The sequence below is a fragment of the Mirounga angustirostris genome, unplaced genomic scaffold (genome assembly GCF_029215605.1).
Source record: "Mirounga angustirostris isolate CCGP_5_RB_7025 unplaced genomic scaffold, mMirAng1.0.hap1 SCAF_2, whole genome shotgun sequence".
Classification (NCBI taxonomy): Eukaryota; Metazoa; Chordata; class Mammalia; order Carnivora; family Phocidae; genus Mirounga; species Mirounga angustirostris.
Genome location: NW_026991710.1, coordinates 98,657,580 through 98,670,217, shown reverse-complemented (window position 1 = coordinate 98,670,217; position 12,638 = coordinate 98,657,580). Strand labels below are relative to the sequence as shown.

The 12,638-nt window shown below is 38.4% G+C and overlaps 1 protein-coding gene across 7 annotated transcripts in view; it reads left to right on the top strand.

Moving 5' to 3' along the window:
* The window catches only part of PDE5A (phosphodiesterase 5A), a 143,840-nt gene that overhangs the window by 27,999 nt on the left and 103,203 nt on the right, over positions 1-12,638 (top strand). For all 7 annotated transcript variants that reach the window (XR_010409508.1, XR_010409506.1, XR_010409507.1 and 4 more), the window contains exon 3: positions 2,265-2,354. Coding sequence is in view for 4 of the 7 variants with exons in the window: in XM_064584986.1 (XP_064441056.1) it covers positions 2,265-2,354 (90 nt within the window). In the remaining 3 variants the exon portion in view is untranslated. The remainder of the gene's footprint in view (positions 1-2,264; positions 2,355-12,638) is intronic.

The window sequence follows — 12,638 nt, the reverse complement described above, 5'->3', positions numbered from 1 at the left end:
TTGTCTCATATATTTGGTCTAGTCTTACAGTTTGCAGTAGGAGGGCAAGTCTGGTACCAGTTGCTTTATTTTAGCAAGTGGATATCCAAGGCTTAAGTTTTTTTTCTTTACACTGTCATGTTCTCATAAACAGTGAAAGGAATAATCCCAGCAATAGTACTGCTCCATGTTTTCTTTGGTGTTTCCTGGACCTAAACAGGTTAAAAATTCTCTATGTATATTGCCTTTGCACTGAGTGCATTGTTAGGAAAATTCTTTGAGATGCCAGAATTCACCTAAAGTGAATTTGAAGCATACATTACTCCCATCTCCTTCAATGAAGTGGAATCCAGGGCTGCTGTTGATTTTAAATTCCTAGTATGCCCCCAATGCTCCGAGAGCCCTATTAATTTCAGTTTGTTAAACTCTACTGCTTTGATTAGATAGTTAAGTTTTCTTCTTTATAAACTGTTCTTATAATTCAAATATTCATTAACAAAATAATTTCTAAGGATGCATTTTTATTCATATTTTGATTTTTAGCTTGTAGAATAATCCCCTATATAAGTTAATAATTTTTTACTTCTTTAACTCATCAATATCAGTGTCCTGTCTGCCTTTTTAGTATGATATTTAAGAACAATTTTTAAAAATATATTTAGCCAACATTTTCCCTGTATCTCAATATAACTTTGAGCATGTTTTAAAAAAAGCAAAAATGCAGTAGTATTTATTTATAATATAAAATATTTATACTGATTTTATAACTTTTCTTTTGAAATTGTCTTTAACGCCAAGTTTGGTCTCTCCTGGGAAAATTGGCCTCGTTTCTGACCCCAGTTGATGGAACCTACTGTAATCATTTACTTCATTCACAGCTTTGGCTTTGCGTGACTTCGGACTAATTAAAAAAATAAATAAATGACTTTCAAAGATAAGGGTTTTCCATTGTGGCTATTCCATATTCTCTGAAGGGAATTCCAAAAGCGGAGTTTTTAGAGCAGTGTTGCTATTAGGTTGAGCATGTAACTTCCCAAGGCTTTTGCTTTGAGGGAAACAACACTCCTTCAGATGTTTATGTTCTGGTATGTTTGTTTCCATTCTAATCTTATATCATATAGTAGTATCTGTCCATTTCTTGTAGTATGTTTTCCTTCTTACCTACAGTGTTTGTTTTAAACCATAATAAGCTAAAAATGATCACATCTGATAACTGTGATATCATTTGTTAATGAATTCCTTCATTTATTTAACAAATGCTTTTGAGTTTTTGTGCTAGTATTGGGAATACAGTGAAGGACCAAAAAAAAAAAAGCCCCTCCTAGAGTTTTCAGCCTAACTTGAATCTTCCCAATCTATTTTTGTTGTTGTTGTTAAAGATTTTATTTATTTATTTTGACAGAGAGAGGGAACACAAGCAGGGGGAGTGGGAGAGGGAGAAGCAGGCTTCCTGCTGAGCAGGGAGCCCGATGTAGGACTCGATCCCAGGACCCTGGGATCATGACCTGAGTTGAAGGCAGACGCTTAACGACTGAGCCACCCAGGCGCTCCCAATCTAAAGTTCAAGGGATAATGGCCTATACCTTTCTTTCTTTAACCCACATTTAGAACCTTTACAACTCTCAGAAGTCCTTTGTGATTATTGGATGTGCATGATGTACTTTGTAAAAGGGAAAAGAAATACAAAGATTAAGGAGTTGTTTACAGTCTGAGGCCGTGCAGCTTTTTTTTATGCACACATACACATGAGAATATTTAAAATTCTTATGAACACCTGGGATAGAAGAACAGAACACTGAGGTAGTATATAAACAACCATTACGAGGGAAATAAAGTCAATATTAGGCAGGTCGTTTTGGAGTTAGTAGGTTTTAGAGGAGAAGTTTCAGAGCAGAGATGCTTTCCTTTGGATGGCACAGAAGAATCAGATGGTGAGATATGGGAACAGGCAAATTGTATTATAGAGGTGGAGAGTTGCCACTTTTCCATGAGTCTAAGGAATGCTGTCTAAATTGGTTAATATTTTGAATTTCCTTTATTTCTGAACATTTGTTTGAGTCTGTATTTTTTTGTTTCTCATGAACACTAGCTACTAAAATACATAAATATATCTTTGTCAAAGATGATATGTACTTACATGATTTGATGTCTTTCCACTGATAAAATTGTCATTCAGAGCAATAAGGTAAGTCAAAGGTTAGATTTTTCTAATCTTATAAATCGGAAAAATCAAATCGATTTCTGAACAGGTCAGTCATTAAATTGAATTTCTTTTTCCTTACTAGGATCCTCGGTTCAATGCAGAAGTTGACCAAATTACAGGCTACAAGACACAGAGTATTCTTTGTATGCCAATTAAGAATCATAGGGAAGAGGTAAGCCAATTTTCCATTTTATAAAGGTCATTTGAAACATTTTCTTTTTGAAAAAAAAGTTTTACTTTGCATACTTATGAAATAATACTGTAGTGACAAGTTAACTACAAAGTGCTTAAATGTTCTGCTTGTTTTTTCTTTTTTTTATTATTTAGACTTTAGATAGGGCTGAAGATAGAGACTTTACTTTGACTTAGAAATAGATTTCAGACATTTTATTTCCTTACCTCACCCCTATCACCACCGTAGGACCTTATTTTATCCCAAGATACATAACTGTTGTGTGGTTGGAATCTATTTCATATTATATTCGAAGTGTCTGAATAATGCTCATTTCGTAATGGTTATTCAATTGTAATGGTTATCAGCTGATTTTGTGGGGGGATTCAAAATGAGGTTTCAAAAACATGAAAATTATAGCTAATTCCAGATAAATTTCATTGTGAAATTATAACAAGCAAATGAAATGTTTGGGTTTATATTTCACCTAACTAGAAGTTTGGATTCTGTTAGCACTGAATTCCCTCTTCATTCATACTTACTTGAAAAAAAAAAAGTTAATAAATTATCAATCAAATTGTATGTTTCAGTTAAATGTTCTCAACTCTGGCCGCACCTTACAATCAACTGAGGAACTTCTAAAATATAACCAATTAAATCGGAATCTCTAAGAGCAGGGTGTAGACACTGATATATTTTTAAAGCTCTCCAAATAATTCTGAAGTGTAGCCAGGGTTGAAAATCACTACTCTAAGTGAAAACAAATAGATTGAAAGTGCCCATACTCGGCGATCTTAACCTTGGGCTGTACATTAGAATCACCTAGGAAGTATTTAGAAATTCTAATGCCCAGGCTTCACTTTAAATCAGAGTCTCTGGAGTTGGGACCCAGGCATCAGTATTTTAAAGCTCCCAGGTTATTACAACATGCAGCTAGGTTCGAGAACCACCGAACCACTGCCAAAGATACTAGAAGCACTTTGATGATTCTATTGACTTATTTTCACATTCTGACATCTTTCCTTTCTCTCCTCCATCCAGTCCTTTACCAAGTCCCATTGATTTTTTTCCGTTGGAGTTTTCTCACTTCAGTTCCTTTCCTTTTTTACCTACTGCCATAATTCAGATATTGCATAATGTATGTTTTCTTAAGAGGCTTGTATACTTGCAGCCAGTTTCCCTCCAATCCAGCCTGCTATTTGCCCTGGGAATTTTCCTAAAACACAGCTTTCTAAATCAGTGCACCTAAAACATTAATGTGCACATGAATCCCATGGGGATTTTGTTAAAATGCAGTTTCTGAATTCTGTAGGTCCAGGTGGGACCTGAGATTCTTTTGTAACAAGCACCAAGTTGATGCCAACACCCCGAGTCTGCGGATCATAATTTGACTAACGAGATCCTAAACGAGTCAGTAGTCTCAGTAGTCTAAAATAAATTCTCAGTGCCTTAGAGTTGCTACATGGGTTTTTAAGGGGAAAGTTAATGTCAAAGTCACTAAAAATACCTGCAGTTAAAACATGATTATGAGATTAATTAATTACTCAATTAATTATTAATTGGCAAATTAATTGGTTAGTTAATTATGTGGATGAATGAATAAAATAGAAAAGGCCATACATGGATTAACGATGAGGCTGCCCAGATATGACAAATAAAAAGCATGTCCCATGCAATATTTGGGACATAGTTGTGCTAAAAATTATTTGTTCCTCATGTGAAATTAAATTTGGCTAGCTTCCTGTATTTCATCAGATAGCCATAGTTATAAACCAGAGGCTGTGATTCTGTGCACTTGAGAAGACAGTGTTCAGCTTCCAGTTAGTTAAGTATACGGTTAAAACTGTGTCCTAAAAATCAGCCTTGTACTGGCCAAGAGAGCCAGCCTGAATCACGCTCTGATTAAACTTCTCTTTCTAAATAGTGCAAACAGCTCACCAGCACTGGGGACTGGGGGAGCCCATGAGAAAGTGCAACAGAATCACCAGGGGGAAGGGTGTGGGGCTGCCCTTCTGTAAGAGAGCGACCACAGGACATATGTGTTGGTCTCTTTATGACGACCTGTGAGGATGGGTTAAATTAAACAGGCAACAACAACCCCAGCTGTACTGAAGTATAATTTAACACGATAAAATCCACCCATTTTAAGTGTACAGTGTGATGAGTTTTGACAGATGTGCACACAGTCATGTAACCACCGCTGTAATTAAGACACAGAACATGTCATTCACCTCAGATATTTCCCGGTACCCCTAGCAGTCGATGTCCTCACTCTCCCTCAACTCCGGACCCCTAACAATCACCAGTCTGTTTTTGTCTCTATTGTTTTTGCCTTTTCTAGAATGTCATGTAAATGGAATCCTACTGTATGTAGTCTTGTGTCTGGCTTCTTTCACTTAGTACAACATTTGTGAGGTTCGTCCATGTTGTTGCATATGTCAGTAATTTGTTCCTTCTTATTGGCGAGTGATTTATTCCATGGTGGGAATATGCAGTTTGACTATTCATTCATTCATCAGTTGATGGACACTTGAGTTGCTTCCAGTTTTGTAAAGCAACCCACTATTACGAAAGAAGCCCCTGTCAGTGTTTGCATACAGGGCTTTGTGTGGACATAAGGCTTTCATTTCTCTTGGGGAAATATATAGGAAGGGAATTGCTAGGTCATATGGTAGGTGTTCAATTTTATAAGAAACCTCAAAGACTTTCCCAAAGTGGCTGTACCGTATGCGTTCTTACCAGCAACGTATGAGTTCCAGTTGTTTAACATCCTTGGCAACATGTGGTATTATCAGTTTTTAAAACTTTTAGGTGTTTTAGTGGGGATGATTTGAATTCGGGGTTTTTTTGGGTTTTTTTATTAGAGAGAGAGAGCACGAGCAGGGGTGAGGGGCAGAGGGAGAGGGACAAGCAGACTCCCTGCCAAGCAGGGAGCCCGATGCAGGAATCGATCCCAGGAACCAGGGATCACGACCTGAGCCGAAGGCAGATGCTTAATCGACTGAACCACCCAGGTGCCCCTAGGATAATTTGAACTTATTACATGAATATATAACCCCACTCTCAGCCAAGGGCTGTCTGCTCACTTCCAGATCTGATTAAAGTGGGTCCAGCTGCAGGCCCCAGATTGTGATTGTCCAGAGCTCCCCCTGAGATTCCTGCTGGGTTCCTGAGCATCCTGGTTGGCCTGCCTCCATGTTCCCGCATCCTCTCCTGCTATCTCTGCTTTACCCTCTAATGACTGGATAGGAAGCCAGGGGTCTTTACTGGTATCCCCAGAAGTTCTCTCACACCAAGCATTTCATGGGACAAAGAAGCCTTCAGCAACTTCACTGAACACTTAGTCACGTCACTGAAGGGAGGGTTTCTAAACACCGTTTTTTAAAGGCCTCCCTGACTCTCCCCATTCTCTACCTTCTCCCACCTGCTCTCTCCTCCCCCAACATTGGCACCACTCAGTTCAAAATTATTTCCTGTGAGTATTTTCTTCAGAGAAAAGGAATGAAGAGAAACAGAAGAATAGACATACTCAGCTGTGGGGAAAAAAAAAAGGAAAAAGCTATTTGGCTGATGAAGAACCAAGACCAGTAAGAAGGTGCAAATATGACTTTCAGAATTATTTTTAAATTTATAGCTATGTAGACAAACCCAGGGCAGTGTTTACTTTCATAAGTAAAGATTACATACAGAAGTACTCCTTTTCTCACAAAATTTTTGAAATTAAGATGAAGAGGCATAAGTAAGGCTTTTGGGAGCAGTTGCTAAGACTGCTTCCTCTGGGCTTGTATTCCATCTTTACCACTTACTTGGTGAGTAGCCAGGATGGAATTGGTTAATCCCTTTGGTTTTCAGTTTCCTCATCTGCAAACTGGGTGTTATAAAAGGACCTATCTTGTTGTGAAGGACAGAGGCATTCATGTACGCTGAGGTTTTACCATAGTTCCTGGCATGCTTAAAGATGATCAATAAATGCTATTTTTTAAAAGGAGACATAGAACTGACAGAGCTTTTATGAGAAATAAGGAATAATAAAATTATATGAAGAGGTCATCAGCACTATAGGGTAACCAGCCAGCGAGGCTCAAATGATAACCAGTGCAGTCCCTGACTTAACTGATCTGTGACCCTCTAACTTTCAGCTTAAAAAGAAAAATGCTTTTTGCATAAACGAAGCAAAATTAATTTGATGCCTTCCCTTTGTGTTATTCCAGCTGTGCTGAGTAAGCCAATACCGATTCCAACTAATTACCAGCGAACCTAAAATGAAGTGTGATCTTATGAACAGTTGGTAAACAGTTTATTTTACTGATTGTTTACAAAATGTCCTCGTACTTTTTAATGACCCCTTAAGACATAGGCACCGACTCTGGAAAGCTGCTTGAATGGAGAAGCTGAATATTGAATGCTAAAGTCTGAACTATAACATAGTCCAGGAAATTGAGGAAGATCTTTAAGATTCAGCGAAATATATAATCTCCTCATTTGCCTCTTTTTCCTGTGAAATATTCCGACTAATTAAACATTTTCAGGAGTTCTTTTCATTAATGTTGTAATCTTAAGTGTAATAGAGATAGCAGTGCCTTTTTAGGAGTGAGAATCATAGATATTGTTAAACTTCTGTGACAGAAATTTTTTAAAAGAATCATAGTGAGTAAGTTTTTATAATCTTTCCCTCTCCTGCTCCCTTCCGAGAGAATGGGGTAATGGGCAAAGTGGGGGAAAAAACTGGAGAAGCTTGAAGGGGCTAAAATAATTTATTTTGGAAAGGTCAAAGAGCTGTTGACTAGAGAAAAATAAATGAAGACAAGAAGAGGAAACGTCAAGGGAGAGAAGAGGGCTGGCCCAGGCTGTATATTAGAGTGGTTTGAAGATGGTGGGGTAGGACCTTGGAAATAACTGCTGTCCCATGGAAACTATTCTAAGGACCTGACCTATATTAATGCATTTAATCTTCCCAGCAGCCATAGGAAGTAGTCATTATTTGTTCCTACTTAACAGATGAGGAAAAGACATGGAACATTCAGGGAACTCACCCAAAGTCACCTAACTAAAAACTGGCAAAGCTGAGATTCAAATCTAGGCAACATCTAAGTGAAAGATGTCAGACAGAAAAAGACAAATACCATCTGATTTCACTTATATGTGGAATCTAGAAAACAAAATAAGCAAACAAAAAAATCAGAAATAAATACAGAGAACAAAATGGTAGTTGCCAGAGGGGGAGAAAGGTGGGAGCAGGCAAAACAGGTGATGGGGATTAGGAGGTACAAACTTCCAGTTATAAAATAAACACAGGGATGAAAAGTATAGCATAGGGAATATAGTCAGCAATATGTCAGCATAACTATGTATGGTGACAGATGGTAACTACATTTGCTGTGGTGAGCATTTCATAATGTATGTAATTGTCAAATCATTATGTTGTGCCCCTAAAACTAATATTGTAAGCCAACTATGTTGTTGACTATGTTCAACAACAGCAACAACACAAACTAGACAATCTGGCTATAGGGTAATAACATGGGAAGGAGGGTTCCTTAAAATCCTGCTGTGGGTGCATCCACTTTCTTCCCCCGCAGTTAAATTATTTGGGGGCTGAGGGAGGTGGTGGGAGATACACTGATATATTTAGCGTGGCTCCGTGCAGAGGCGGGAGTTGAGGGTGAAAACAAGGAGACCTGGCTGTATTCTGATGACTTTTAATGATGTGTTTAAACCACTCTGCAAACAGACTCTTTTAATTTTAAAAAACTTAAAAAAAAAAAAAAAAGGCTAGAGAAAGAGGGATCAGAATCCAATCCTCTATAATATAGTCTTAAGAGGCGTCTGTCCAGGAAACAGGAGGAAATTTGCACCAGGGAGAAAAGAGTTACATGAGCGTGTTCCATATTAATCTGGGGCAGTGTGCCCCAGAGAAGAGCCATGATGTGCACATGAAGCATCACGAGAAAAGTTGCAGCAAATGTATGAATTTTTAGGGCTGCTGTCAAGTTTCTTTCAAACTTAATGCTGGATTTTGGGGACCTGGGCACTTGGACCAGTTTTTGTTTTTGTCACGTGGCATTAGTTATTTCTATAATGAGATAACTCTTTTATGTTTGGTAAAGAAGTGCAGGAAAACTCAACTCTTTCTAACTCAGATGACTTATTTCTGAAATACTGACCTCCCCTGAAGTATTGCTCATTATGACATGGTAGAGATGCGTGTTCTTTCGTATTTATAGACATTGCACCAGTGAAGTAGAAGGCATGATTGTGAAATAATGCCAGTTCTTTGAAAATTTCTTACTGATCTGAGCTGGAGATTATATCCAATAATGTCCTTTCCTTTAACATTTCATTTATTTATTTGAGAGAGAGTGAGCGAGAGACAGAGAGAGAGGGAAAGAGAGCACTAGTGGGGGTAGGGGCAAAGGGAGAGGGAGAAGCAGACTCTCCTGCTGAGCAGGGAGCCTGACTCGGGGCTCGATCCCAGGACCATGGGATCATGATCTAAGCTGAATATAGATGCTTAACCGACTGAGCCACCCTTGCACCCCTATCCAATAATGTGTTTCAGGCTGGGCTGAAACACCTGTTTTCTCTTGGTTGCATGTCAACTCTAGTTACTCAGTAGAAATCTAATTTTGAATCAGATTTTTTCCTCCTCTATTTTTATTTTAGCATCTTGATTTTATCATACTTGATGATGTACCTGTAATTCTTCAATGTGGATATAAGTTATAATAGAGGATACAGGATAACTTTTTTCCAGTGTGATAAAGGAGCATTTTAGCTAACTATCTAAATTTACATCTTCTTTTAAAAAAAAAAAGACCTGAAAATCTTGGGGCACCTGGGTGGCTCAGTCAGTTAAGCATCTACTCTTGATTTCGGGGTAGGTCATGATCTCAAGGTTGTGAGATCAAGCCTTACGTCAAGGCTCCACACTCAGCTCAGAGTCTGCTTGAGATGCTGTCTCTCCCTATCCCTCTGCCCCTCCCCCAGCTTGTTCCTGTGTACACCGTGCGTGTGCACGCGCGCTCGCTCTCTCTCTCTCCAAAATAAATAAATCATTTTAAAAAAATGAACCTGAAAAGCTTTTTAAAAAACTAATTTTTTGAGTTTTTATGAGATAAATACTTTGATGAATCAAAGAAGTTTAATGCCTGCTAAAAATCACAAAATAATGTGTAATTCCAGCTGCAATTTGCAAACATCAATTTTTCTAGAATTTAAGTTATATGACCTTATCTGCTTGTTTTAAAGTAATCTCATTTTTTTCCCTCTGAATCCTCTTGTTTGGACAAGTAACTATTAAATCACTGCAATATGTAGAACCCTGGTCTAGGCACTGAAGATATTTAAAAAATGAAGCAAGGAAGATACTTGCTGGAATTTTTTTTTCAACTTTTAGATGTAGATCTTGTACACCAGGCATTAATATCAATACATGGTAACAAGCCAAATGTTAAATGAGTTCATCGTTCAACTCACTAGTTCAAAGGAAAGACTGGATTTTGAGAGCTAAAGAAATTACAGAGGGAAGATGTCTCATTTGGCAGATTCTTGCTATTTATCCCACAGCCTTAAGGGAGGCACACACATGCTTACATGAGGGGGCAGAGGCAGGATAGATGCTTGCCAATGATCTTGTGCTTGGATTTGACAAGTAAGCTTAAAACAGATAAACATTATGGCTTTATGCATAATCCTTTGATTCTAAGTCAGGCTAGATGAAAATACAGCTACAAAAAGAAGCAGAGTTTAATTGCAGACTGTCAGTTGATTTAGATCAGTGGTTTTTTAAAAAACTTATAAAGTGTTCATTGCACTTATTCTCCTGTGAGACTCTTTCTTGTAGCTTTGTTTTTAGAAACAAAACAAAAGTGCTCCGCAAAGTTTCCGTTTGTTCTGGACTTGATGTCATGATGGTAAGGATCTCTCCTCTTTGCTTTTCCTCATTGCCCTTTAATTAATAAGCAAGTGTATTTTACAAAGAAGATGGTAACCACTTTCCTAAGGAAAAAAACATTTGTTAAGAGCGGCAGATGAAAAACAGTGCTAATAGGTTAAATCCCTGAGGCCACGCCGCTGATCCAGGAGAAGAAAGGGTGAATGACAGCTTGAGGCTGACAATTACATTCACCATAGGCTGTATTTCCCCAAATCTTATTTTTAATGCTCAGAAAATTTGGTTCAGACTGAAGGTTACGTTTTATTCAATATGAAGTTTATCTTCATTGGTACTTTCAGGATAACTATTCCAGCACTTGTTGGAATGCGTTACATTTTGATGTAATCATTTATAAGTTTAATTTTGAGAAGTTTTCTATAGGCCCTGAATAATGAATATTAGAGGTCTGGAACAAGTTGCAGATAAGCATAAACAATTTCTTTGTAAGATATCTAACCCAGAACTACATAATTTGGTCTTTGGATGGAACTTTAATTATTAAATAATTTTCATTTTTTTTCATGTATTCTTGAAGAATTAAGGTGATTGTCAATGATATTGCTACTCTCAGTAGACACAGGTGCAAACATCTGTGTTCACTTATTAAGAGCTAAGATTACATAGGTAAAATGCTCTTTGTAAACTTTTAAAGTACTCTGTACTCCTTCTTATATCCACATCTAAAAATCTCTACTTATTTCTCTTCTGCCAGAGAGTGGAAATGAATATTCCAGGCTTAAGAAAAATTTTTTTTTAATTTTTAATTTTTTTTTAATATTTAAGAAGATTTAAAGAGGGGCGCCTGGGTGGCTCAGTCATTAAGCGTCTGCCTTCAGCTCAGGTCATGATCCCAGGGTCCTGGGATCGAGCCCCTCATCGGGCTCCCTGCTCGGTGGGAAGCCTGCTTCTTCCTCTCCCACCCCTGCTGCTTGTGTTCCTTCTCTCACTGTATCTCTCTCTGTCAAATAAATAAATAAAATCTTTTAAAAAAAGAAGAAGAAGATTTAAAGAACAAAGAGCAGTGGTGCCTGGGTGGCTCAGTCCATTAAGCTCCTGCCTTCAGCTCAGGTCATGATCCTGGGACCCTGGGATTAAGACAGTGTCTGGCTCCCTGCTCAGGGGGGAGCCTGCTTCTCTCTCTTCCCCCATCCCAACTCATACGCTTGTTCTCTCTCTCTCTCAAATAAATAAATAAAATCTTAAAAAAAAAAAAAAAAGAGCGAGAGATGATCTTATAAAATTTTTGAATCCTATTTTTCTCTTTTGCATCACTTCATAGTGAAATAAAGTGAAAGTAAGCTGGATTTAGAACTCCAGATCTATTTGATTATGACAGATTATTTCATGATCATCGATATTGTATTCGTGGTCTTTTTCAACATGACAAATTGCCCTAAGCTTAGTGATTCTGAACACCAGATATATGTTCTCTCACAGTTTGTGTGGCTCAGGAATTCTGGAGCGACTTGGCCGGCTGAGTGGGTCTGGCCCAGGTTCCCTGCAGGGGGCAGCACTTGGGATCTAGGCAGGGGGCTTTGACCCCTGCTTGAGTACCCGCTTCCCAGCTTCCCAGGGAGCTCACTCACGTGGTTGTTGGCAGGAGGCCTCAGTTCCTCGCTGAATGGGCTTCTCCACAAGGCACTCCGTTTCCTCACCGTGTGGCAGAGAGTGAGCAAGGAGGAAGCACCAGAGCCTGTCTGACCAAACCTCTGGAGTGGCTCAACTTCACTTCATGGTGTTCTGTTCTCTAGAAGCCAGGCATGGAGGCCAGCCCCAACTCAAAGAGGGGGCGGGGGGGGCGGTTAGTTAGGCTCCACCTCTTGAAGAGAGAAGTATCAAAGAATTTGAGGAGATATTTTGAAAACACCAGCAGTACCAGATGTTCTTTGAGGCTTTATTCTCTTTCCTTAAAACTGGCCAGAGGATAAAAGAGAAATTCTGCTCGTTAATTAAAGTGATTATTTCTCATCCTTTCATGTACTAAAAAATGACACAAATTACCAGAAGCGACATAGGCTGGATTTAAAGAAAGGTGGAGGGTTGGTATGTATACTGTGCCCAGTTGGTGTAAGTTAAAGAGAAGAAAGGAAGCAGAAAATTAAAAAGAAAGGAAGAAGACTGAGGAGAAATGAGGAAAATGTCTGCTTCTTTGGCTGTGGCAAATGATTAAGGCATTAAGAGCCTTCTGAAATGTTATGTCACAAATGCTAGTCTACGTGAGATCACTGTTTGCATGTAATTTAAATGTTTTGCTCCATGATATCCACAGGAAACGCTCCCTGGCTTATCCTTATTATCTCTCTGCTCCATTGTTTTGATCCATTCATGGATCAAAAGCAGAGGGAATG